Genomic DNA, 27,011 nt, shown 5'->3' on the forward strand with positions numbered 1-27,011 from the left:
TCAATGGAACAACTTTAATTAAATTTCTTATTGCTTCATCCTGAAACTGACCGTTGCTGCAGGGTCAGGCCTGGCCCAACAGTCCCGTGGTCACCACTCCAAACTGACTCATACTTCCCTGCTTAACAAAATCAATAGTAGTTTAAAATTAATAGACCAGGCCAGTCTAATAACCCTTTCCTTACACTGCCCTTTCCCAATACCCTCTTAAGTTTCTTTTTATTTTTCAAATACTTGTCCTCTTGCCTTCATTATGGAATCTGCTTCCATCACTGTTTATGGTAAGAAATTCCATTTCCTGACAAACCACTGCATAAAAAATTAAAAAACCTTTCCCTTCAATCTTTCGATGTTGGCATTAAATTTGTGGCCTCTAGTTACTGACACACTGATCAGTTGAAATAGCTTGTCCCAATTTTGTCTTAACACATTTCATAATTTTGAGCACCTTTACCAGATCTCCTTTTAACCTTCTCTATTTTAATGACCAGAGTCCCAATGTCTCCCCATAACTAAAGCCTCATCCCCTGGTATAGTGAATCCCTTCTGTATTTTCTCCATGGCCTTGACATCTTTCCCAAATTCGGGTGCCCAAACCTGAATAGCGTATTCTAATTGCAGCCCAAGGATCGAATTATGAGGACAGGTTGCATAGACTTGGCTTCTGTACCATTGAGTGTCGAAGGTTGATGGATGATCTAATTGAGGCGTTTAAAATGCTAAAGGGATTTGAAGGGGTAGATACAGAGAAGTTATTTCCTTTGCTGGGGGAATTCAAAACAAGGGGCCAAAATCTTAAATTTAGAGATAGACTATTTAGGAGTGAAATCAAGAACCCTTTTTTTGTACAAAGGGTAGTGGAAATTTGGAACTCTGTCCCTGAAAAGTCTGTGGATGCTGGGACAATTTACATTTGTAAAGACTGCTCAATATATTTTTGTTGGGTAAGGGTATTAAGGAGTATGGATCAAAGGCAGGTAAATGCAGTTGAGGTACAGATCAGGCATGATCTGACTGAATGGCGGAACAGACTCGAGAGGCTGAATAGCCTATTCCTATTCCTGTTCCTATGTTCCAAACCCAACAATATGTATAAGTGTAGCATTACCTCTTTGGTTTTGTACTCTACCCCATTCATAAGACCTAGGATCCCACATGTTTTTATTACAGGTTTGTTATCTTGACCTCCAACTACTAAGATTTGTGCACCTGGACCATTAAGGCTCTCTGCTCATTTAACGTGCTACCATTTAGCATAGAAGTCCTCTTCTTACTTTTCCTCCCAAAATATACCACCTCAAGAAATGTGTTCTGTAGTAATGGGACCAATTGTCCGACACCAGAAAGATCCCATGTTTGATCCCAGATGGCCGAGCTCAGCCCCTGCAGTAATAGACATGTTGCAATCATTATCTGAGGCTTAGATAGGCTGAGGATGTGAATCTTTTTTAGAAACTACACCCCCTCTTTCCCCCACCTCAATGGGCAAAAAGAAAATCACATTTCTTATGAAAAGTATAATAAATATTTCCATGGTAATACTAAGCAATGCAGTAATTCATTTATACAGTTCACAGGAAGCTGATAAGTATACTGACTTTATTTATAATACCCTTTGCTCCCCAGGCTCTTTACTTTGTCCTTTGTGAATGGAGGTGTACCCCTGGAGACCACTACAGTGCTGCCCAAATCTCACTTAAGGAACTATTTGCGGTATGCAGTATCATTCGAATTTATTGCTGGGAATATATTTTATTTTCTAGTTGATCTTGTGTGGTTTTTCTCGTAAGAAGTGAGAGAATTTGTTTCTTTCATAACAAAGTGGATCTGATGTGTTATATTGGGTGAGACAGTGTGGTTTGTGGGAACAGATTTATATGGATTTTGGAATAGTGTGGGAGTAAATAATTGGGTTGGGGAAGTGAAGAGTTGAACTGAGTGAGTATTTGGGGAAATTATAGTAAATAGAAGTTGGGAGTATCAAATGGACTGCTAAAAATTGGGTTGATGGCTGGAAGGAAAAGATGATGCTGAACAGGAATTTGCACAAAGAAAAACACAGCTCAATGCACTTTGTTTATAGAATTCAGCAAAAGCTGCAGCAGGTGTATAATCTGTACAGTGTCACCTTTCGCATGCTCTTAGTCTCGCACACTCATTCGTTCATTCCCATGCGTTCATTTTCCCCAAGCACCTTTTTTAAAAAAAAAAATTAGACAAACTTTACCTGAATAAAGTTTTTGAAATTTGTCCTTTAGCTTTTTTTCAACTGCTAGAAGCGAAGGAAGTATTCCATCTCTGCAGTTAGCTGGTCCAATGCATCCTGGGAAAGGTGTGCTGCACTTGCTTAGACTGCATGATTCAACTTGAGCTAACAGTATTACAGCTGTGGGCAGAAATCTAGTCCAAACATAGGCTTTTGGTAGAGGCGGATGCCTTCAAATAAAATCTTTAATGAAGGCATTAAAAGACATGACACATTTCAATAGATAGTTTAATCGTTATTATAGAATATATTTTTTTTGAGGAAAGAGATGGCAGATGAAAAATATTTACACGAAAACTTTTCAGAATCATTTTAAGCAATACGTGCAGTTGCAAGGTGACAAGCTTATATAGGCACTTTCAATTATAACTAAAGGTTTTGTAGCCAGGACATTTGTGCGGACAGAAAATTTTTAAGAAAATCATTTTTGAAATGTTTTTTTTAAGTTTTCATTTTGTTTAAACCCTTGTTTTGTATTTAAAAACCTTAGAGAAAAAGGCAGTTGAAAAAGTGTTGAAGCTTTTTCATTGATTTGAGGGAGGGGGAGGAATACAGCACTGCCTGGTGGCCAGATTATGTGATAACAGGGTGAAGAGTTTACATAGGCAGGTCCCATTTATAAATGTGGATATAAGAATTTATAATGGGAAAATTGACATAAAAATATGACAACAGTAGACAGGAATTACACACAGATGTAAGATTTTAATAAGATACGAGTTGATCTCCTGCGGCATTGCACAAGTGTAGTTGAGTTCAAATGTAGTCTTCATGTGAAGTGGCGTTAGGGGACGGGGATAATTGGACTAAAGCCTACAGTTGTAATTCAGTCGCCACATTGGAAGTAGGAAGTTACTTTACATTCAGACGAAGGAGCTGGGAGACTCGAAGCTGAAGTGGCATTGTGCCACAACTGTCAGGAGAATGCAACTACAGCATAGGCAGTTTCTATTATAAATGGACATAAAAGTTTATAGTGGAAAGAGTTGACGGGAAGTGCATGTATATGTAAGACTTTTAATTAGATATGATAGCCTGGAGTTTCTGCTCAATTGCGCTGGGTTTTCTTGCGCAATTCGGCTGAAATCGCTGTAACCGACACAAAAGATCACACAATTTTAAGCGCAATTTGAGTTCGCCGCAATCTTTTGTGTTCGTTTTTAAAATATTGTGCTGAAAGCAGGCCATGAATTAATCACCATTGGGAATTTCCGCTAATTCTACTGATTTGCAGGCCTTGAGGGAGGCTTTAAAAATTAAGCTGCTTCTTTTGGGAGCAAGAACACTAAAAGATAAGTTTTAAGAGCTTGTAAATGTGATTTTTGTTTTAATTTACTAAAAAACTGACCAATGTACCGCAATATAATGAGAAACTAGTTTTATGTATTTTTAAAGTAAATTTCAGTAATTTAAAATCGGAGGTGGTGGGTTGACACGATTTTTTGTGAAAACCTATTTTCAGCTATTTAAATCAAACTTCACCAACTTACAACTCTTAAATATGTCACGAAAAAATTTTGAAAGCGCATTTTTAAAAAACATTGTTTTTAAAACACTGCCTGATTGCAGTGCTTCATGGCAGCTTTTGCATTCGGCGAAATGCAAATGAGTATGCGCGGAAATTCTGAGGAGGGCGGGGGTGGGAAGCACTTTTCAAAACCACCGCAATTTTAGGCACAATTTGCGCCAGAATCGGCAGTTGCCCCCAAAGTGGAAACTCTACTCTGATGTGTTTATAGCTATGTGCGCATGACAATCTATTTGGTTCTGGGAGCAGCCGCTGAGAGTCCACATCTAACCAGATGATGTGTGTGACAAGCCCTTTAGACAGCTCTTACTAATCCTTGGTTCATATTTGTGTCTCAGCTCGTGATCTGAAGGTTATTTTGTCTAAACCAATTTTGCTATTTTACTGTATATCTGACTAAGACAATGGTTCTAAGATGAGTTCGATTTTTGTATTTACAATTTTCTCCTCTCCAGTAAATTTACTTTTGGTTGGGAAATAAACGACCGTGGCAAATAATCCTAACTGAAGCTGTTGCTAAATTCTTTTAATCTTTTTTTTAATGGGAAGTATTTTCACTTTTGTTCAGAATGTGTAAAAATTGCTTGTGAGGTTTATATTTAAATGATTTCGCCCCCCCCCCCCCCTTTTTTTCTAGAGTGTCCATCCTGGGCTTGGACATCATAAAAAATGGATAACAAAGCTGCTGCGTACTTTAGTGTGTCATGAAGTAAACCTTGATAGTATTGGACCATTCCCACTTCATTCTATCCTCAAACTTGCTATAAGGGCCAGTAAGTAATTTTCTTTTCCAATAATCTCTTGCACTGCAGTTTTTCATTGCAGGTGTTGGCCTTTGTTCAGTGGTGATACTCTAGCCTATGAGTCAGAAGTTTGTGGGCTCAAGCCCCTCTAGAGCCTTGCACACATAATCTTGGCTCACACTCTAGTGCAGTACTGAGGGAGTGTTGCACTGTCAAAGTTGCTACCTTTCGGACGAGACATTAAACCTGCCCACTTTCTCAGGTGAACATAAAAGATCACGTGGCATTACAGGTGTGACATCCGAAATCCAGAAACCTTGGGACCGAGGCCATTCCGGATTCCGGGTATTTCTGGATTTCGTAACGTCTTTGCCTGGGTTGAGGGTTGGGGATGGGTTGGTCGGGGTGTGAGGGTCAGTTAGGCGGTTGGTGGAGGAAGAGGTCGAGCCACTGGAGGTCGGGCGGGGGAGTCCGGATTTCGGAAAAATTTTCGGTTTCCGGACAATCCCACTACGGATTGACCTGGATTCCAGAACTCCGTATTTTGGACGTCGCTCATGTACTCGAAGAAAAGCACGGAAATTTTGGCGTGACCAACATTTAAGCCTTGACCAACACTGCCAAAAACAGATTATCTGGTTATTTATCTCATTGCTGTTTGTGGGACCTTGCAGTGCGCAAATTAGCTGCTACGTTTGTCTACATTTACAATAGTGATTACACTTCAAAATACATTTTTGCCTGTGAAGCACTTTGGGACATCCCAAGGTCATGAAAGGCACTATGTAAATGCTATTTATTTATTTATTGCTTCATTTGTTTTATTTTTGATTTATCTTTCCCTCAGAAAATAAGTTGTTAACTCTCTGCCTGAATTTTGGTACCAGGGTTAATAAAGTGAGATTAATTTGGAGAGTTACTCTGTCATCACGAGCCTGGTTGTATGTTTGAGGCTCTTCAAAGAGTTTGCTGATTATGATGGGGTAAATGCTATTGGCCCTGAAACTACAGCATGATCCATCAAAGGATCAGTCATGTGATTAGCTCGAGGTCAATTGCAAGTGAGAACTCTGTCCAGGGAACCTGACTCTGCTCCTCAGGCTACAGATGCAGTGAGCTTCCCGAAGGATTACTGCAGACTTGGGGGCTGTTTTATTTCTAAAAGCGCATTTGATCTTAAGTTATATCGTTCACAACAGTGGCATCCTATTTGACACTGAGATGAGTGTCCGACCACATATCAGCTCCATCACCAAGACAACTTGCTTTCATCCGTCTCCGCCATTGGCGGCTGTGCCTTCTGCTGTCTAGGCTCTAAGCTCTGGAATCTCCTCCCTAAACCTCTCCACCTCTTGTAACATTCTCCTTAAAATCTATCTCGTGACCAAGATATCACTCGTAATATCCCCTTATGTGGCTCTGTGTTTGATAACACTCCTTGAGGCTGTTTTACTACATTAAAGGTGCCATATAGATGCAAGTTGATATATAATGTGTATATATATATTGTGTGTGTATATGATTGATTGCTATATATAAGCCCAAGCTCCACTGCATGCACTGCCAAAGAGAGAGAATTAACTTGCCTTTGTAAAGTGCCTTTCATGTCCTCAGATCTTCATTGCTAGTCAAAGAAGTACTTTTGAAGTGTAGTTACAAGTTTGCTCATTTCTCTTCTGTTTGTACCATTTGTTGTGTGCGATAATTTTACTAACACGGTTCGTATTGGTCGTAGTTTGTTGGTAACAAACATTTTGTCTAAGGATGTAGTAACCTAACAGTACACGCAGGTGGTAGAGTGGGTAGAGAGATGACATTGGGTGTACTGTTTACTAATCTATTCTGTACATTTTAGATGACCGAAAACTTCTTAAGTGGATTTTTACACAAAAGCCATATCTACAGGATGCAGTAAACCAACAGGATGAAGATGGTCATTCCCTTTTACAGGTGGTGGCTTCCTGGCACACAGTGTTGGGTACATGTGGATATGATCGAAGTTGTAAGTAACAACTGGTATTGCAGCATCCAAACATTCCATTGTTCCAAATCTTCTCGCGATTAGTTTTGATAATGAATAAAATGGGTGTAACAGCTGTGCTATTGTGTATATGCTGAGTGCTACGTTTAAAAACGGGTGACTTCCCCCGGCCCCCCCAAATTGGGCCAAGAATGCTGACTTGTGCTAACTGCAGCTCAGTAATGTTGACTGAACTCTTTTACACTGGTATTCCCAGGAGATGTAGCCAAGGAGATTAAATTTAACATTCCTAATGACTTTTTCCCCCTTTCTTTCCTTGTACAAATTAACTAAAAAAATGTGGATTACTTTAAAATTGTAGAAATAGCCTTTTTGAAAGTAGCTAAAGATATGAAAATGAGTGAGCTGAATGGGGGGAAAGAAAAAAAACAACTGAGAACAATCTGTGTAATGGAGCATGTGCATATGGATAGTGGGAAAGTTCAAATATCCAAGGATATTTAATGTGCCGGAGGTTAAGGCTTTACTGTATTTTTTTCCTTCCAAATTTTCTGTCCTTTGAAGCTAATAACTTTTGTTAGGGTCGGGTTTTACAGACACCTTCTGTGCAAATTCTTGCGGTATGGTTGCACAGGCGCCAGCTTCAGAAGGCATTATGAGTCAGCTGCACATTGTGCATCCGGAGTAGCGTGTCGATCAGACTGGGTAGGATGGTAGGCTTCCTTCCCTGACCAATTTGTTTTTTTACAACAATCTGGCAATGTCACATTTTGTCTCCAGTTCCCCAGAGGACACTCCGCATTACATAATAAATTAAAGTCCATTAGTGATGCCCAGTGGCAGGAAGCAGTTACTGCATCAACTTCATTAACAGCTTACAAGATTCTCCTCCCTATCTCACTGAAATCAATTACCACTTAAAACAATAAATCCAGTGTACTTGGTACCAATGTGACACTGCCACATCAAATTCCAAAAGAATCTGAGTAAAATTACAGCCCAACAATGAAGCTAGTTTTAAAATCCAGTTGCCTTCACAACCTGTCTAGAAAGGTTCTCTGAAAATATATCTTTGACGGGATTGGTTTTCTGGTGTCAGCCCTCAAATGCTAGGTTTATTGAGTCGAGTTTCCTAACTTGCTGTGGTGGTATTTCAACTCTTGATCTCTGGTTTGCTAGCTCAGTACCATAACCGCTCAGCTACCATTTCTATCAACTGTATATCTTCAGAGGATCTTTGGGTGGGTGGGTGTGAGTGAGTGTTAGCAAATAATCTTGTCGACGGGGTCAAAGGGCATCATATGCTATAAGAATCATGGAATCTTACAGCACAGCTATTCAGCCCATCGTGCCTGTGCTGGCTCTTTGAAAGAATTATTCATTTAGTTCCATTCCCTTGCTCTTTCCCCAAATCCCTGCAATTTTCTCGCCTTTTAAGTATTTATCCAATTCCCTTTTGAAAGTTACTATTGAATCTGCTTCTTTCAGGAAGTGCATTCCAGTTCATAATAACTCTGAATAAAAAAAAATTCTCCTCATCTCGCCTCTGGCTCTTTTTACCTTCAATCCATGTTCTCTGATTACCGACGCTTCTGCCACTGGAAACAGTTTCTCCCTCATTTGCTCTATCAAACCCCTTCCTGATTTTGAAGGCCTCTGTTAAATCTCTCCTTAACCTTCTCTGCTCTAAGGAGAACAATCCCAGTATCTCTAGTTTTTCCATGTAACTGAAGTCCTTTATCCCTGGTAACATTCTAGTAAATTCTAATGAATGTCAGGTGGCTTATTATCACCTGACGGCAAAAGTGAGCTTACTTTTATTTAAATTGACCTTGTCCAATATTTATGTGGACATGTGAATGCTTTTTATAACACCTTCTCCAAAGAACAACATCAGCGCCTCACAGGAGTTTAATCTGCAGGGGAAAAATACACCATTCAATTCTATTTTATGAATAAATGATTTGGTTTTGTTCATCAGAATTTTATGACTTTAACATTAAAACAAAAAATAAGTTTTTTAAGGGTTCTTTGGCAGGAAACTGAATTAAAGTCTGCCATTTGACCTGTGGGATCTGGGTTCAAAGCCAATCCACACCGAAGGGAAAATAATCTCCCACTGGGTATTGGTCTATGTGAACTGCGTTTGGGAAGTCTCCTAATAAGCATGGGCCGACAGCACAAAACCTCCCCAATTCGGCACTTATTGGCAGTGTCAGAGTGGCTGCAGGATGAGCGGTATGGAAATTGGAAAGATTGTCTCTGGGTGCTCTTCTGAGCTTGGTGCTGAAGTTCGTTGTTAGGGCAAAGTAGAGGGAGCATTTACCTGCTATGTTATGTCTCACCTAGGGCATGTTTGCTGCCACAGAGTATGAAATAGAAGACTTCTATTCCCCAGCACTAACCTTGATGCGCATCAAAAATTAAAAGTATTCAGTGGAATTAATTTTGACAGCCACGAATATGTTTCAGTACTCATTGAAAGGTTAAATGGTTTTGAATTGTTAATGATGCATCCCTTTATTCTGTCGATGCAGATAAAGTGTTTACTCATGTTCCAGAATCCAAAAGTAATATTTAGGAAATGTTCATTTTTTTCCATTCCCTTGCTTCTTTCATTGTAGGTCAGACTGAAGATGTGCGTTTCCTTCTGCAGTTAGGAGCTGATCCAAATATTCCTAATAGATGGAACAAGCTTCCAGCTGACTACCTGAAGAAAAATAAAAACTTTAGAGCAGTCGATGTGATCAGTAAACATTGTGTAGCAACAACGACCGTCCCAGCATTCCAAGGTACCGACCTGCTCAATAACTGACATTCTCGTTCACATAAAATTAGTTGGAAGTGCAATAGTTACAAATTATTTTTTAAATTTTATAATCGATATAGAAGCAGCAAACCAGGTGGAGGAGAGCAAGTCTGCTTGTGCAGTTGTCACGTTTGAAGAGGCCGCTGTGCAGCTTGTGCAGTTTTGCAACACTGAAAGAGAGGCGTCTTGTATGGACTTGTTGGCCCAAACGCAAGTCCAGGTGTTTCTACAACAGCTGTCCACCTTGACAGGTAGGTCATCCTTTTCAAAATGTAAACCGAGTGTCTGAGCAAATAAAACAAACTGATTTACAATTTTTATTTTTTACGATAACCAGACTCTGTGACTGTTGAGGAACCAGAACCAATACCAGCTAAGACAGTAGATCAAATTCTATCTGTCTCTGTCCTGTTCACACTTGAACTCGTCCTTGCTGTCGTCTTCTCTTGTATAATTCATTAAATGTAGGTGTCAGAATTCAGGATTATTGGCTGTTTTACCTAGCCGGGATTTTGGTTTTAAGTAACACCAGGTCACTGGTCCAGGACTTTAAGGGTTGACTCAAAAAGATACAGCCTCTTCCTGAAAGTTGTGAAATTCTGGAGCCGCTGGGCCCAAGAGGGGATTGGTATGTTTACAAGATAGCAGGCCTCCATATTTCATGGTGTTTTGCTTGTGTGCACAGCATAGGCTGTCTGCTAAGAATCCATTCTTGGGACGGCAGTAATTTTAAAACAATTACTGTTGTAGAAGCTGCCCACGATATAGGTAAGCCTTTTCTAGCAAGGAATGAAGTGATTATGCATTTTTAAAAAAGAAGCGTGTATACAATTGGAACAAATGAACCATTTATTACTGTACCTTTCCATAGGACGATAGAGAGTGTCCGGTAGTGCATAAAATAAGATTTATTCGTATTTAGATCAGGAGAGGGCTAAGAAGGAGGTTGTCTGGGGTCTATACAGAGTCACCTAGTTGAATGAAATGTGAATATTCTTTCACCTAGAATAAGGGTGCAAGAGATTGGCCACAAAAAGCAGAATAGGATGGCCTTTGGCTGATTGTGGTTCTAACTGTACTCTATAGTGGAGATATTGTGGTGGTGAGGTTGGTGAATTAATTACTTTCTGCTGATTACTGAGAATTAGATGTACAGGTAATTGAATTGATTACATTTGGGATTAAATTTTTTGGAGGGTGGGGTAGGTAGCAAAGTGATCAGATATACATTAGAATTAGAATTGTAGATGAACAAGCAGTATATCTTAATATTCTCTTGGCAGATGGCAGAGTTTCAATGTTGACAACCAGATTTTCTGAAATTGACAGGTCTGTACACTGCAGTATGGGGTTTGGCACCCCTGTCGCCAGGCTCATTATTTGCCCCCTCCATTACCAGTGCATTGTGGGGGCAGTATGTACACGCTACACCACATACAGCAGCAACTCGCCAAGGTGACTTTGACAGCACCTCCCTCCCTGGATTCTGTACCCCCAAGAAGGGCAACAGCAATGTTGCGGGAACACCAGCATCTCCAAATTCCTTTCTATCCAAACTTGGACTTATATTGTTAGCTCACTATCTTGGAATTCCCTACCAAACACCGTTGTGGGAGCACCATCACCATAAGGACCGCAGTGGTTCAAGGAGAAGACCCACCTTCTCAGGGCAACTAGGAATGAGCAATAAATGCTGGCCTTGCCAACAACGCCCACATCCCAAGAACAGATGTATTTAAAAAAAAATTAATATGTACATTCAATATGAAGTGATACAAATCAAGCCATATACTAGCCTAGATAAATCCGTTTAGGTGTTTCTAAACATGAACTATTGTAATATTTGTGACAGTCATCATCCTCATCATCATCATAGGCGGTCCCTCGAACGAGGATGACTTGCTTCCACGAGAGTTCACAGATGTTTCAATGAAGGACCCGATGTTCCAGTCCTGAACTCCAATTGAGGGGGTGGAAGATGCCTGTGCGTGAATTTTTTTAACATGGGGTGGTCGTTGCACACCAGTTACCACATGGGCTTGACAAAGTTAGGTCTTGGTCCGGTGGCAAGGGTTAACCAGGATGACTGGAGACCAGCTGTGCTGCACGGACCGAGCGTGCACACATATCACACTGTAGGCTGGCCCATGCTGCCCCTGGGCCCTCAGCTCTTCTGGGCCCAATACCCTCATTCACCGCACCTCCGCCCACGATGTTCCAGGGCCCAGCGCTCCCGCTCTATTTATAGCCCTGACCGGTGATGTTCTCACAAAGGTCGGGGCGGCCCACAATGTTGGTAGATAAGGTGGTTAAGAAGGCATACGAAATAATTGTATTCTATGCCTCGGCTCATAAAGACAAGAGGTTATGCTGGAACTATATAAAACACTGATTAGGCCACAGCTAGAGTACTGCCTGCAGTTCTGGTCACCGCATTACAGGAAAGATGTGATTGCACGAGAGAGGGGGAGATTTCTCAGGATGATGCCTGATCAGATGATCAGATCAGCTATGATCTTATTGAATGGCGGAGCAGGCTCGAGGGGCCAAATGGCCGACTCCTGCTCCTATTTCTTATGTTCTTATGTAACATGAGTGAACCAGCTGGGGGTTTCATGACAATCCAACTGCTTCCACGGCCATTTTATCTGGTGCTGGCTCACAAATCACCACATTTAATCCAATTCAAATTTCACAAGTTGCCTCACTGGGATATGAAGGCCCCACCTTGGAGTTTCCAACCAACACACTCTCCGACCATCCGCACAGCGAATCGGGCTCAGACCGATCAGCCATCTTACTTCATGCCCACACCGCCCACCCCCCCACCCAAAGGTGCAGGATTAGTTCTGCAGTTTGTCTATATTCACGCAGCACTTACTGTATTTTAAGACAGAACCGGTCGAGGCCCACGTAGCGCATTGTCGGCAAGAAGTTAACTTTCACAATGTCCTACTCCTGCACGCTGTTTTCGTCAGGGTCGTTATATCCATTCTGCAGTTCCACCGTTGCCTGTTTGGTGCAGAAAATTGAGGCACTCCCTGACACCAGCTGCACCGACTGGCAGTGTTCATTTCCCCTGCATCTCCACTCTGAGTGGTCTCACTATATTGCAGCACATTCTCGAAAGTGTTTCTGTTTATAATATGGAGGAAGGTTTCTGTGGTATGCTATTTATAGTAAAGTGGCATTCTATACATATAATTTACCTTCTTGCAATAAATAGTGATTATTGGAAATCTATCAGAAATGTTTCCGACTGTTGTTTCTTACCCACGTAAACAGCTCCCTCCTTTTCTTTTTCTATGTACTGATATGAGATGTTGGGGTAGAAATTCACCTCCGCCGGAAATGGGTCGCACCTCCTGTTTTTCCTGTGTTTTCACCGCCGCGGTGGATGGGGTATCCTCTTGCGTGAAATTCAGTTCTTTGGGGTTTTTTTTCGAGCGGATTGGAACTAGGTCATAATGGGGGTGGAATTGGGGTGGAGAGCAGAAGATCGGTCATAAGAGGGGTGGAAGTGGAGGAGGGACAGACTCTCCGCTGCTGTCAGTCATCAGCGTAGCACTGATGACGCCATCACGCTGGTGTGTCACCAAGCCTCTCCACTTCGCTTAAAGGGGAGAGCAGCTGTGAGTTTGCGATTATTTTAGTTAGGTCCACTGGGCCACCAGGGAGGGTTTCGGACCCGGGGTCATAATTGCTGGGCCGACCTGGCAGTCGGCCGACAAAAAAGATAAAATGGCAGCCGCGGCAGTGCGCCCTCCCCTTTAATGGCGGCCGCACTGCCATTTTACACACACTGCAAACACAGTGCACCGACATAAAAAACTGTCGGGAGTGCCGGGTGGCGGCCGCAAGATTTTGTTACGTGAATTTTGCTTGTGGAGCGGGAGATCGGCGGTGCGCACTTTGATGACGCGTTTAGGATGGTTCGGCAGCAGCGGGCCGGAAGTGGGGACCATCGGAAAAACCACCGAGGAGAATTTCGCAAGCGGTGGTCATTCGACAGAAAATCGGCGGCCATTCGACACCGCCATGTGACCGACGGTAACAGGCCTTATTGGGAGGCTGAAATTCGGCCCCGTTGTGTTCCCCCTTGTGATTAGGGCAAAAGAGAGGTTGTGATTTTCTTTGCTATCTGTTATGGGAGAATACAATGACATTGCACATGGGGAGTCAAGAACAAGTGTCGTCTTCTGCTGAGGCAGGGTTAGAGGGCGAGGGATAATTGGACCTTGGCGCAGAGACATTGCAAAGTCATATTCTGCAGCTCCCCCCCCCCCACAGTAGGGGTATGTAATTACAGTGTAACATGGGCACAGGAGTAGGCCAGTCAGCCCTTCGAGTCTGTTCATTGAATTAGATTGTGGCTGTTTCTATCTTAACCCCATTTTTACCCGCCTTGATTCTGTAACCCTTAATATTGGTGCTTAACAAAAATCTATCAATCTCAGTTTTGAACTTTTTAGTTGACCGAGCCTCAACAGCCTTTTTGGAGAGAGAGTTCCAGATTTGTGAGAAAAATTGTTTCCTGATAAGTTTATACAGGGTATTCCCATAATAAATGTGGCTGTAGGAAATTATAATGGAAAAGCCAATGTAAGGTTTTTATTATGTTATAAGAAATAGGAACAGGAGTAGGCCATACGGTCACTCGAGTCTGCTCCGCCATGCAATAAGATCATGACTGATCTGATCATGGACTCGGCTCCACTTCCCCACCCGCTCCCCATAACCCCTCATCCCCTGATTGTTTAAGAAACTCTCTATATTTCTGTCTTAAATTTATTCAATGTCCCAACTTCCACAGCTCTCTGAGGCAGCAAAATCCACAGATTTACAACCTTCTTGAGAGAAGAAATTCCGCCTCATCTCTCTTTTAAATTGGCGGCCCCTTATTCTAAGTCCATGCCCTCTAGTTCTAGTCCTATCCATCAGTGGAAACATCCTCTCTGCATCCACCTTGTCAAGCCCCCTCATAATCTTACACGTTTCGATAAGATCACCTCTCATTCTTCTGAATTCCAATGAGTAGAGGCCCAACCTACTCAACCTTTCCTCCATAAGTCAACCCCGGAATCAACCTAGTGAACCTTCTCTGAACTGCCTCCAAAGCAAGTATATCCTTTTGTAAATATGGAAACCAAAACTGCACGCAGTATTCCAGGTGTGGCCTCACCAATACCTTATATAACTGTAGCAAGACTTCCCTGCTTTTATATTCCATCTCCTTTGCAATAAAGGCCAAGATACCATTGACCTTCCTGATCACTTGCTGTACCTGCATACTATTCTTTTGTGTTTCATGCACAAGTACCCCCAGGTTTTGCTGTACTGCGGCACTTTGCAATCTTTCTCCATTTAAATAATAACTTGCTCTTTGATTTTTTTTCTGCCAAAGTACATGACCGTACACTTTCCGACATCATACTCCATCTGCCAAATTTTTTCCCACGCACTTAGCCTGTCTATGTCCTTTTGCAGATTTTTTTGTGTCCTCCTCACACATTGCTTTTCCTCCTATCTTTGTATCGTCAACAAACCTGGCTACGTTACACTCAGTCTCTTCTTCCAAGTCGCTAATATAGATTGTAAATAATCCCTGTGGCACCCCACTTGTTACTGGTTGCCAAGCAGAGAATTAACCATTTATCCCAACTCTCTGTTTTCTGTTAGTTAGCCAATTCTCTACCCATGCTAATATATTACCCCCAACCCTGTGAACTTTAATCTTATGCAGTAACCTTTTATGTGGCACCTTGTCAAATGCCTTTTGGAAGTCCAAATACACCACATCCACTGGTTCCCCTTTATCCACCCTGTTTGTTACATCCTCAAAGAACTCCAGCAAATTTGTCAAATATGACTTCCCTTTCATAAATCCATGCTGACTCTGCCTGACTGAATTTTGCTTTTCCAAATGTCCTGCTACTGCTTCTTTAATAATGGACTCCAATATTTTTCAAGCCACAGATGTTAGGCTAACTGGTCTATAGTTTCCTGCTTTTTGTCTGCCTCCTTTTTTAAATAGAGGCGTTACATTTGCAGTTTTCCAATCTGTTGGGACCTCTCCAGAATCCAGGGAATTTTGGTAAATTACAACCAATGCATCCACAATCCCTGCCGCGACTTCTATTAAGACCTTAGTATGCAAGCTATCAGGTCCAGGGGATTTATTGGCCTTTAGTCCCATTATCTTACTGAGTGCCACTTCCTTAGTGATTGTGATTGTGATTATGTTAAGTTCCTCCCCCCCCATAGCCCCTTGACTATCCACTGTTGGAATATTGTTCGTGTTCTCTACCGTAAAGACTGATACAAAACATTTGTTCAGAGTTTCTGCCATCTCCATGTTCCCCATTACTAATTCCCCGGTCTCGTCCTCGAAGGGACCAACATTTACTTTAGCCACTCATTTCCTTTTTATATAACTATAGAAACTCTTGCTATCTGTTTTTATATTTCATGCTAGTTTACTTTCATAGTCTATCTTCCCTTTCTTAATCATTTTTTTAGTCGTTCTTTGCTGGCTTTTAAAAGTTTCCCAGTCTTCTGTCCTCCCACTAGTTTTGGCCACTTTGTATGTCCTTGTTTTTAATTGGATACCGTCTTTTATTTCTTTAGTTAGCCACGGATGGCTATCTTTTCTCTTACACCCTTTCCTCCTCACTGGAATATATTTCTCTTGAGAGTTATGAAATATATCCTTAAATGTACACCACTGTTCATCAACCATCCTACACTTTAATCTCTTTTCCCAGTCCACTTTACCCAACGCTGCCCTCATATCTTCATAGTCTCCTTTATTTAAGCTTAGTACACTGGTTAGAGATTGTTAGATCTCTTAATTTCCAATGAAATACGAACTCCGATGGTAGTTTTAACTTTTTAATCTTGGCAGAGAGCAACAAACTGCTGGCTGATTGCCAGTTTCTTTGTCTTATTGAGACACATGGTCAAAATGGCTGTATTTATGCCTGGATCCATTTACAGAAACGAACTCGCCTTCTTTGACCTTATTGGCTCACTACCCAAGGTCCGAAAATGTCAAGTTGATTGATGAGTTAATGCAGCATGCCGAACTGCATGTAGCAGCCTTGACTTGGGGGTCTGTGAATTTTCACAGTCTGTCTAAATGAGCCTGTTTGAATACTGTATCAATCCCCCCTTTGATTCTTTCATAAACTGAATCATAAAACATCAGGTATCACTGGTTAAACATTCTACAAAATAATTTCATACATGTTAATAGAGTTTCCTTCTAAAATGTGTTGATGTGTTTCGCCACATGTCCGGACTAATAGCTTCCACACAAATTTACACCAACCCGAGTTCCATCGTGGCCACAATGGAAGTCTGGTTTTAGTAGGTTAATTAACCTTATTCCAATTTAATCCAAATCAATATCTTAATTCAATCAGTAAACAACCTTTCCTCAAGCATAACATACCCCTGTGCCACGTACAGACGGTCTGCTGGGACCTGCAAGGTGTCTCACCTGCGGGACAGCAGCTACAGCCGCCTGGTCGCAACAACATTTAATCAACATAAACAAACAATATAAAAATAAAAGGTATTTACATGTAATTCCCTTGGTACTCTACTATTTCCCTTTGGTGCAGAGGGTCGGCTAATAAGAAGTAGGCCGATGCCGATAATACCTACAATCAATAATACAGTAAATTTATACATTTTCGCAAAAAGTAATTGTCCTTATTAGATTTCAGCTTCAGTTACGGGTGCTCGTTTAACGTGTGAAGCGTGGATCCAGGCTTTCTTTCCTTGGACTTTAACAGCTGCCTGGGTGGTCAATAACACTTGATAAGGTCCCTCCCACTTGGCACCCAAAGGTTCTTTATGCAACGTTTTCACATACACCCAGACTCCCGGGATGATGTCGTGTCCTCCTTCGGGTGGATTACCCCAAGCTGCCGATATCTGTCGGGAAACAGAGCTAATAGCATTGGTTAAGTTCTGACAGTATGATAACAAAGTGTCACTCATTAAGTGAACATCAGCTTTCCGTAAATCAATAGTTCCTGGCAGCGACATGGGTCTTCCTGTTATAATTTCAAATGGGCTTAGACCTGTAGTTCTGTTTGGGGTTGCCCTATTGGTAATGCCTGGGGCCATGGTGTTCCTTCTTGGTGATATTTGGCAAGCCGTTGTTTCAGAGTTCGATTCATTTGCTCTACTTGTCCTGATGATTTTGGATGATAAGAACAGTGTAAATCCCACGTAATGTTCAGTAACCTACAGACTTCTTGGCAGACAGCACCTGTGAAGTGTGTTCTCTGATCTGAGTCAATGCTACTCGGGACTCCCCATCGGGGAATGTAATCCTTACACAAGACCTTTGCAGTGTGATTGGCTGTGGCTCTTTTAGTTGGGATAGCTTCTACCCATCTAGAGAATCTGTCGACCATGACAAGAATGTTAGTGTATCCTTGGCATGAAGGAAGAGATATATAATCAGCCTGCAGATGCTGGAATGGTCCGACAGGGGCAGGGGGCCTCAGTTGGGGCATTACCGTGATGGGTCCAGAATTATTTTTCTGGCAGACCACACAGCGGTCTGTTACCAGCTGGGCATGTTTTTTAAATCCCCGACCCCACCAGCTTTTCTGGAACTGTGCCATCATCTGTTGTGAGGCCAAGTGTCCCCACGAGTGGATCTGTTGGGCTAAAAAAGGCATAAGCGCTTGTGGCGCGACTGGCTTGTCGGTAACTCTTTGTCTCCAGACACCATCTTCACATAGCTTAATTCCTGCCTCAATCCATGTCCATTTTTCCTCTCGGGAGCACTCGCCTTGCATTGTTTGAAGGTCTCGTGTCAGAGTCCTGAGTGCTTTCAATCTGCACATCTGTGTTGGTTCTTCTGGAGGAACGCCCTGTGAGGCGGCATCTTTAGCTGCCTGATCGGCTAGGGCATTTCCTTGTGCTTCTGTGGTATTTTCCTTGGTATGGGTCTTACACTTCAGGATGGACACTTCCTGAGGTAATTGTATGGCATCCAGTAAGTCTCGGACTTCTTTTCCATTTTGGATAGGTGTACCAGCAGCAGTGAGGAATCCTCTTTTCCGCCATAACATACCAAAGTCGTGAGCGACTCCAAAACCATAACGCGAATCTGTGGAGACATTAGCTGTCTGTCCTTCTGCTATTCGACATGCTTCTGACAGGGCCCGTAACTCGGCCTGTTGTGTTGACGTTCCTGAGGGTAAACATCCTTTTGCCACTACCTCATATAAGGTTGTAACTGCCCATCCTGCTTTTCTGGTACCATTGTCAACAAAGGAGGAACCATCTGTAAACAGGATGAGGTCTGGGTTGTGCAGAGGCTCCTCTGCTGCTAAGGCTGCTTCTTCTGTTTCTTTTAAAATCTCCACGCAGTCATGCTCTTCACATTCTCCCCCCTCTTGCTCCCTCGATTCTGACATCGGGAGCATAGTTGCGGGATTAACCGGGCTGGCCCGGACGATATGGAGATTAGGAGCTTCCAAAACTGCTGTCCAGCGGGTCCATCTTGCTGCTGTCACCTGAGACATTCTATTCATAGACAGCAAAGCGTGTACGGTGTGGGGACACTTGACAATCAGCTTTTGGTCGAGGACTAGACCTGCAGTGATCATTACCGCTCGACATGTAGCTTCCATGGCCCTTAGGCAACTTCCCCATCCGAGGGCTACCGCATCCAGTTTTGCCGAATAATAGCCAATAGGTCTTTGCCGATCCCCATGTTCTTGTGTCAGTTTAGCTGTCATATATCCTTCTTTCTCATGAACAAACAGGGTAAATGGCTTACCACTGTCGGGGATTCCCAGAGCCGGTGCCGAACACACAGCCTTTTTCAAACTCAGGAAGGTCTTTTGCTGTTCCTTAGTGAGGGTGATGGGTTCTTTAGAGGCATGTTTCCCCTTTAAAATATCATTCAGTGGCTGAGCAAGCTGTGTGAAGGAGTCAATCCAATTTCTGTTAAAGTTACACAATCCCAAAAAAGATCTTGGTTCCTGAATAATGGTGGGTTTTTTAGCAGCCCGAATGGCTGCAGTTCTATCCTGGGTAAGTTCTCTCTTTCCTTGTGAAATCTTTTGTCCCAGGTATACAACCTCTTTTTGGGATATTTGTGCTTTTTTGATGCTGGCTTTATGTCCTTTCAGCCGAAGGTGATCCAGCAAAGCTCGTAAATCTTGTTCATGCTGTTCTTCCGTGTTTGAAGCTAGCAGGATATCGTCTAGATATTGGATGACTGTGGATGACAGGGGAGGTAATTCTCGCAAATGGCTTTGTAAAGCCATGTGGAATACCGTAGGGCTGTTGTGGAAACCCTGCGGTAACCGGGTCCAAGTATACTGTTGTCCTTGGACAGTGAAAGCAAACCACTGTCGAACCTCCGGTGCCAGAGGCACCGACCAAAATCCGTTGGCCATATTTATAGCCGAGAAATATTTATGTTCCGGTTTGAGGGCATTAAAAATGGTGGAGGGATCTGCGACCAAAGGAGCTTTTTGATCAATACACTGGTTAGCTTTCCTATAATCGACAGTCAAACGCCAAGTCTCATTAGATTTCTGTACCGGCCACACGGGGCTATTGGAGGAGCTATGCGTTTTAATAAGCACCCCTTGTTCAATTGCTGAATAACCGGTAAGATTCCCGCGATGGCAGTTGGACTGATGGGATACTGTTTAGTGCATGGAGGCTTGGTCCCTGTAAATGACGCAGGCTCCATCTGGAGTAGGCCACAATCGTTCTTATCTTTAGCCCATATTGGGTGTACCTTCAATTCTTCTTTCTTCAAAGTTCTATTTGACCATGTCACCCGACCATCCTCGAAATGCAACGATGAATCTATTTGGATTAGAACGTCCATTCCCAAAAGGGGTTGATCTACTGGGCCTATCCAGACCGGCGTGGTTAGTTCATGTGGACCCAGCCCTATAAGTACCGATGTTGTCCTTTTAATTTCCATTTTATGGCCCCCAACTCCATAGGCTGTACGTGCCCTACCATCCAACAGCAAAAAGTCTCCATATTGTAGGGGTAAGCATGTTAATTCCGCCCCTGTGTCTAAAAGACAGTCCATATCCTTATCGCCCACCCTCACAGTTATATATAGCCCATCTCCCCTTTGTTGTATTAGTGCGAGGAGGGGGGCCAGGGTGGGCTCTAATCGTTTTTTGCTATCTCAAGTAACTCCTTCTGTTGTTGTATTGTCAGTCGCTTAAATACTTCTATGAGGTCGTTATCTTGTGACAAGCCTGGCTTGTTGGCTGAATTGTATCCCTGGCTGCGTCCTCTTCCCCAGCCACGACCTTTCTGTTTTGCCCTGCACGTCTTGGCCCAGTGACCTTCTTTCCCACAATAATGAATTTTCCGGGTAATTTTCCTAATGACTGTTTATCGGAATCCTGGGATTTCCATCCCATAGCCTGTACAGCTCGGACTTTAGCTCCCATATCCCGATCTAATTGGTTACATCGATCCACCAATGCTGCTAAGGTTCCTCTATCTTCCCAGTCCAGTAACACTACCTTAAGCATTTTGGACAGTTCTGGCTTTAGACCTGCCACGAAAGCTGCTTTCAGGGGTCCAAACACTTGTTCATCCATTTCCTCATCCGTATTATTCATACCCGAATGTTCTAGCCACGTGCATCTAAACCGCTCGTCATACTCCAGGACCTCCTCTGTTCCTTTCTGTTGGCAGGCTGCAATTTTTCTCCAGTCTGTCTTAGCTGGACTGAAGGCTTGCAGCCAGTGTTTAATCGCCTCCCATCCTGCGTCTAATTCTTGCTCATTCTGCCCCAAAGCTTCATCTACCTTGTCGTGCAATTTTCTTCCCTGTGTTTTTGGCACCATTATGGTCAAAATTTGCACTCCGTCCCAGGGATGAAGTTGATATATATTTCTTAAGCGGTCCAATTGGTCCCACGTTTTTACTCCCCCTTTCTTTGGATTGGGCAATTCTTTGGACCATTTATCAATTTTCTCTGGGTCTGCCGGATCATGAACTAAGTATTCTTCGTACACTCTTCTCTTTGTTTTTTTGGTTCCGCCCTCATCCGCAGTCTCTTCTGATTTGACTACAACTCGTCTTTTTTTTTTTAAACGGGGCAAAGCGCACCCCTAATTCTTCATCATCCTCCGACACTGTATTGTCGGAGGATTCAGAAACCGTATCTATTCCTCGGTCGTGTCTTCAGGTTTGCGCTTTTAATTTATCCAAACATGGGTACCCTGGGAATTATCAATACATTTTCCTTTTCCTATTACTGTCTCTTGACCTAATGATTTTTTCCATTCTTTAATTTCACCTTTAAGATCTTTAACTTCCGCTTCCAGCTTTTCAAGTTGAAGTTTTTTCTATCGCAGCTGTGCACAAACAGCTTGCAAGTGATCCTTTGTACTGGTCAGTTCTCGATCATGTTGGGAACGCATTATAATTTCATTCAGGTTTCGGATCTGGCCCATAACCGCTAGGGACCATCTAGTTCGCTCTTTATTTTTCATACGGGTCGTTTTTACCCAGACTCTTTTAATCTCGTCCAAGGACCATTGTCCTTTGGAGGTTCTGTACTTTTGTTCGATCTTAATACAGGTTTTAGATAAGTTGAATTGTTGCTCTATGTATTCTTTCAACTGTTCGAGAATTAAATCTACCGAAACTTCAGGTGGTGCCTGCCCACCTTTAACAGTTGTAGGCAATTCTTTGTTCTTATCTCCTGCTGCCATTATACTGAGTTATTTACTGGGGTCTCGAATGAGCCTGTTTGAATACTCTTATCAGAGATCCAACTTTCTCACCCTCCATCTGAATTTGAAATTCAATCATGCTATGATCACTCATTCCGAGGGGATCCTTTACTAGGAGATTGTTTATTAATCCTGTCTCATTACACAGGACCAGATCTAAGATAGCCTGCCCCCTGGTTGGTTCCGTTACATACTGCTCAAGGAACCCGTCCCTTATGCACTCTATAAAACTCCTTCTCCAGGCTATCCTGACCAATTTGATTTGTCCAATCAATGTGGAGGTTAAAATCACACATGATTATAGCTGTTCGCTTTTTACAAGACCCCACTATTTCCTGGTTTATGCTCCGACCAACAGAGTTGCTACTGTTAGGGAGCCTATAGACTACGCCCACCAGTGACTTTTTCTCCCTTATTGTTGATTATCTCCATCCAAACTGTTTCAACACCCTTATCATTTGAGCCAATATCATTTCTTACTATTGCAGTGATTCCATCCTTTATCAATAGAGCTACCCCACCTCCTTTTCCTTTCTGTCTGTCCTTCCGGATTGTCAAGTACCCCTGAATATTTAATTCCCAGTCCTGGTCACCTTGCAACCACGTCTCTGTAATGGGTATACGATCATACCCATTTGTCTCAATTTGTGCCGTCAATATATTTATTTTGTTACAAATGCTACGTGCATTTAGATAAAGTGCCGATAAGTTTGTTTTTTTTACCCTTTTTTCCTACTTGTTTCCTCTGTCCTTCAAACTCACTTTCTTTATTTTTGCTTTCTAATTCAGCTTTGCTCCCCTCCCTACTGAATCTATTTTCAGGTTCCCATCCCCCTGCCAAGCTAGTTTAAACCCACCCCAACAGCACTAGCAAACCCCCCTGCGATATTGGTCCCGACTCTGTTGAAGTGCAACCCGTCCGGCTTGTACAGGTCCCACCTCCCCCAGAAGCGGTCCCATTGCCTCAGGAAACTAAAGCCCTCCCGCCTGCACCATCTCTCCAGCCACGTATTCATCTGCTCTATCCTCCTATTTCTGTACTCACTAGCTCGTGGCACTGGGAGTAATCCGGAGATTACTACCTTTTGGGGTCCTGCTTTTTAATCTCTCTCCTAGCTCCCTAAACTCTGCCTGCAGGACCTCATTTCTCTTCCTACCTATGTCATTGGTTCATTGGTACCGATGTGAACCATGACCTCTGGCTGTTCACCCTCTTCCCCCAGAATGCCTTGCAGCTGCTCAGTGACATCCTTGACCCTGGTACCAGGGAGGCAACATACCATGCTGGAGTCACATCTGCGGCCGCAGAAACAGCGTCTGCTCCCCTGACCCTTGAATCCCCTACCACTATAGTTCTTCCATTCTTTTTCCTCCCCCTCCCCCCCCCCCCCCCCCCCCACCCAACCCCTGTGCAGCTGAGCCACCCATGGTGCCGTGGACTTGGCTGGCTGCACTCCCCAGAGCCACCAGAGTACCGGTTAGAGAGCGAAGTGGACTCGGGGGACTGCTGCTCTACCTGCCTAGTCCTCCTCTTCTGTCCAGGGGTCACCCACTCCCTCTCTGCCTGCACACCCTTAAGCTGCTGGGTGACCGCCTCTAGAAACGTGCTATCCACGTAGCTCTCAGTCCCGCAGATGCACCGCAGTGATCCCAGCTGTCACTCAAGCTCCAAAACACGGAGCTCGAGTTGGTGCAGCTGGAGACACCTCCTGCACACATGGTCGCCCCGGCTACGTGAAGCATCCGGGAATTCCCACATGCCACAGGGTGTGCAATCCGCAGGACTGACCTGCCCTGCCATCCCTCTAGTTACACTCGCAACTATCGAGTAGAATAAACTCTAAACCTTAGCACAACACACCCAGCCGCTACTCAGTCAACAGCCAATTTAATTATCCAGCTCTCCTTAGATAATAAAGATCACATATATTTACTTGCAGTTCCTACTTACAGCAATGTCAAAGGTTTCCTACTGAAAAGAAAAAGAAAAATACTCACCAATCCACCAGCCAATCACTTACCCACTTGGCTGTGACGTCACACTTCGATTTTGATTTTTTAAAAACTTTTTGTCCCTGCACCATCTGGCTCCTCCCGACTCTCAGGCCCTTTATCTGGGCCGGACCTCCCGCTCCTGTGGCTCCTCCCGACTCTCGTGCCCTTTATCTGGGCCGGAACTCCCGCTCCTGTGGTTCCTCCCGACTCTCAGGCCCTTTATCTGGGCCGGAACTCCCACACCTGTGGCTCCTCCCGACTCTCGGGCCCTTTATCTGGGCCAGAACTCCCGCTCCTGTGGTTCCTCCCGACTCTCGGGCCCTTTATCTGGGCCTGGAACTCCCGCTCCTGTGGCTTCTCCCGATTATGTATAATGTTGCTTTTTATTTAAATTTTCTTTCCCTCTTTTTTCTAATGTGAGCTTTCTCCACTCACACCCATCTCTCCTGAAATTAGACTCTTTGCTGGTGTAGGTTCCATGCATACTGGGTCCTCCAAAACCTCACTTAAGTGCCCATTCTCCATGTTTGGGTCTTGTCGGTGAATGTTAGCTGGCAATTTGAGGTCTACAATAAGAGTTCGGGGTTATGTTACTGGATTAGTAATCCAGAGCCTGGACTAATAATCTGGCGACATGAGTTCAAATCCCACCACGGCAACTGGGGAATTTTAATTCAATTAAATAAATCTGGAATAAAAAGCTAGTATCAGTAATGGTGACCAATGATACCGGATTGTCGTAACTACCCTGTGAAATGGCCTAGCAAGCCACTCATTTGTATTCAAGGCGGCGGCTCACCACCACCTTCTCAAGGGCAATTAGGGATGGGCATTAAATGCTGGCCTAGCCAGTGATGCCCACATCCCGTGAATGAATAATTAAAAAAACAGTTATTAGCTAGGATTATGAGTGGGAAGTCAGGTCAAAATTGATTTATTTACTTTTCCTCTCCCTAACCAGGGATAGTGAGGTCATGATACTGTATCTATCATTGCCAGCTAGCTATATACAAATCAGGATTGGCACCTGGCATCTTCTCGCACTGTGACGTGGTACCTTAACCAGTTGAGCCATTGGTAAAGCATTTCGCCTTACCTTTAAAGCATTAGCTTACTGAATGTCATAGGCTATTTGTAGTGCAACTGAGAATGGTGAGAAGGCACAGGATTAAAGAGAAACATGGGCCCATGTGTTAAATAAATTAGGAAATGGACGTATCTGAACTGTTTGTATTGGGAGAGATGGAATCTGCAGTCAACTAATTTCACGTGCGTACGTTAAAATGGGTGGATTTGTCCTTCTGTTTAGGACAGATCTGCCCCTCCGTGGAGCAACGGTGCAGATGAGGTTTTACTTTGGGAAGGAGAGGTTAAAGTGTAAAGTGCCAAATGAAGGTTGACTGCTTATTAGAGATGTCCACTGAGCTGAAAGTTTACCTGAGAGAAATAAGTTCTAATATTCTTTGAACTTGGTTATTTTGAGGTAGTTGCGGTTGGCTTCTTGCCTCCAGTTGAATAGCCTTCTATATTTGTTTTGCAGAGATTAACACAGCCACTTTATGTAACATTGAGCATAAGGTTGCAAGCAGGTTGATCAAGCAACTTCTTCAGAGACGGAGATGGCATGAAGCTTTGCTCTTACTGACTGGGGGAGTTAACGAAATGCAAAGCAAACAGGCTGTTCTGACATGCGACCTCTCTGGTCTGGATCTTTGCACCATCATTTGTGATCTTGACAAGCATGAGAGCAGAGAATGGCTTCTGCAGAATTTAATAGACCATGGAGGTAAGTTAGTTTGTAGCAAGGTGTTTGTTGCCTTTTATTGAAACCAATTAAAGCTGTATTATCCTATCTCTTCTATGACTTCCTAGATTACGACAATGTCTACACTTCAAAAGTACTTCATTGGCTGTAAAGGGCATTGGGACGTCCTGAGGTCATGAAAGGCACTTTTAATAAGTTTTTTTTTACTTTCCCATTTTTCCATAGCAGTTACTGATCCAGTCTTCCATTGTTTTTTTTTGTTTTTACAGCCTCTCCATGTGGAGCTGGTACTAAAAAATCTCCAATGCAGCTGTCTTTGAAAAAAGAGGACTTCAAGCTTGTGCATCTCCTGCTAAACAATGGGGCGAATCCACATGATCTTACTCTCACTCCAGGGGACACACCTCTTCACGCTGCAGTCTGTATTGTTCTGGACAAAAAAGGTCTCACTGTGAATGCTAACTTACCAGCTCATTCTAAACCGGCTTCACTAGAATTCTTAAACCAAACTTTTATCATTGTCAAAGTCTTCTCTTAAAATACAGAAATGTGATTGCAGGACTTTAAAGCAGGTGTTTTCAAAGCTTCAGCAATACTCCCTTGTCATCTGACTGAAAATTCCACAGTTTAAATATTTGTATTTTTTAAACGCTTCCAGTGACGAGTCCTTATTTCTCTTTTGATTTTGAAACGCAAACCTGACTGGGATAGTATTTACTTCCCTCTATTTTTAAGCACTTGGGGGCCTGAAACTCTGCTTGCACTGTAACTCCGGTGGTGATCACGCCAGATCTCCGCTGTTTTCCTTGGAGTTCTGCTGGTCTCCTGCCTGAATTACCAAGGCCACTGTGAAATTTCAGGGCCTTAGTCCCCGTGGGGAAATTTCCTAATTTAAACAGGTGTAAAAAGGGTCAAACTTATTTGATATCACAAAAGTATTGCCATATTCATGAAATTTAATCTAAACTACTGTTCATGGAATTATGTATTCTTAATTTTGGTTTTGAGGTATCTTTTGAGCAAACTGAATTTTTGATTTTGTATTCAGAAACATTGAATATAAAATCAAGGGGGCAACTTGGAACTTCTACTAGACTTTGCCTTGCCTACTGGGTCATTGGGTTCCTTCCTCGACCAAGGGGTGCTGCATGAAATCATCATTATTA

The 27,011-nt window shown here is 43.0% G+C and overlaps 1 protein-coding gene across 8 annotated transcripts in view; it reads left to right on the forward strand.

Moving 5' to 3' along the window:
- LOC139273173 (TPR and ankyrin repeat-containing protein 1-like) overlaps window positions 1-27,011 on the forward strand; it is a 129,513-nt gene that overhangs the window by 64,417 nt on the left and 38,085 nt on the right. For all 8 annotated transcript variants that reach the window (XM_070889711.1, XM_070889719.1, XM_070889728.1 and 5 more), the window contains 7 exons: window positions 1,627-1,713; window positions 4,432-4,567; window positions 6,393-6,539; window positions 9,143-9,310; window positions 9,408-9,578; window positions 25,621-25,866; window positions 26,115-26,288. In XM_070889711.1, the coding sequence (XP_070745812.1) occupies window positions 1,627-1,713; window positions 4,432-4,567; window positions 6,393-6,539; window positions 9,143-9,310; window positions 9,408-9,578; window positions 25,621-25,866; window positions 26,115-26,288 (1,129 nt within the window). The remainder of the gene's footprint in view (window positions 1-1,626; window positions 1,714-4,431; window positions 4,568-6,392; window positions 6,540-9,142; window positions 9,311-9,407; window positions 9,579-25,620; window positions 25,867-26,114; window positions 26,289-27,011) is intronic.

This window comes from Pristiophorus japonicus, chromosome 1, assembly GCF_044704955.1.
Source record: "Pristiophorus japonicus isolate sPriJap1 chromosome 1, sPriJap1.hap1, whole genome shotgun sequence".
Taxonomy (NCBI): Eukaryota; Metazoa; Chordata; class Chondrichthyes; family Pristiophoridae; genus Pristiophorus; species Pristiophorus japonicus.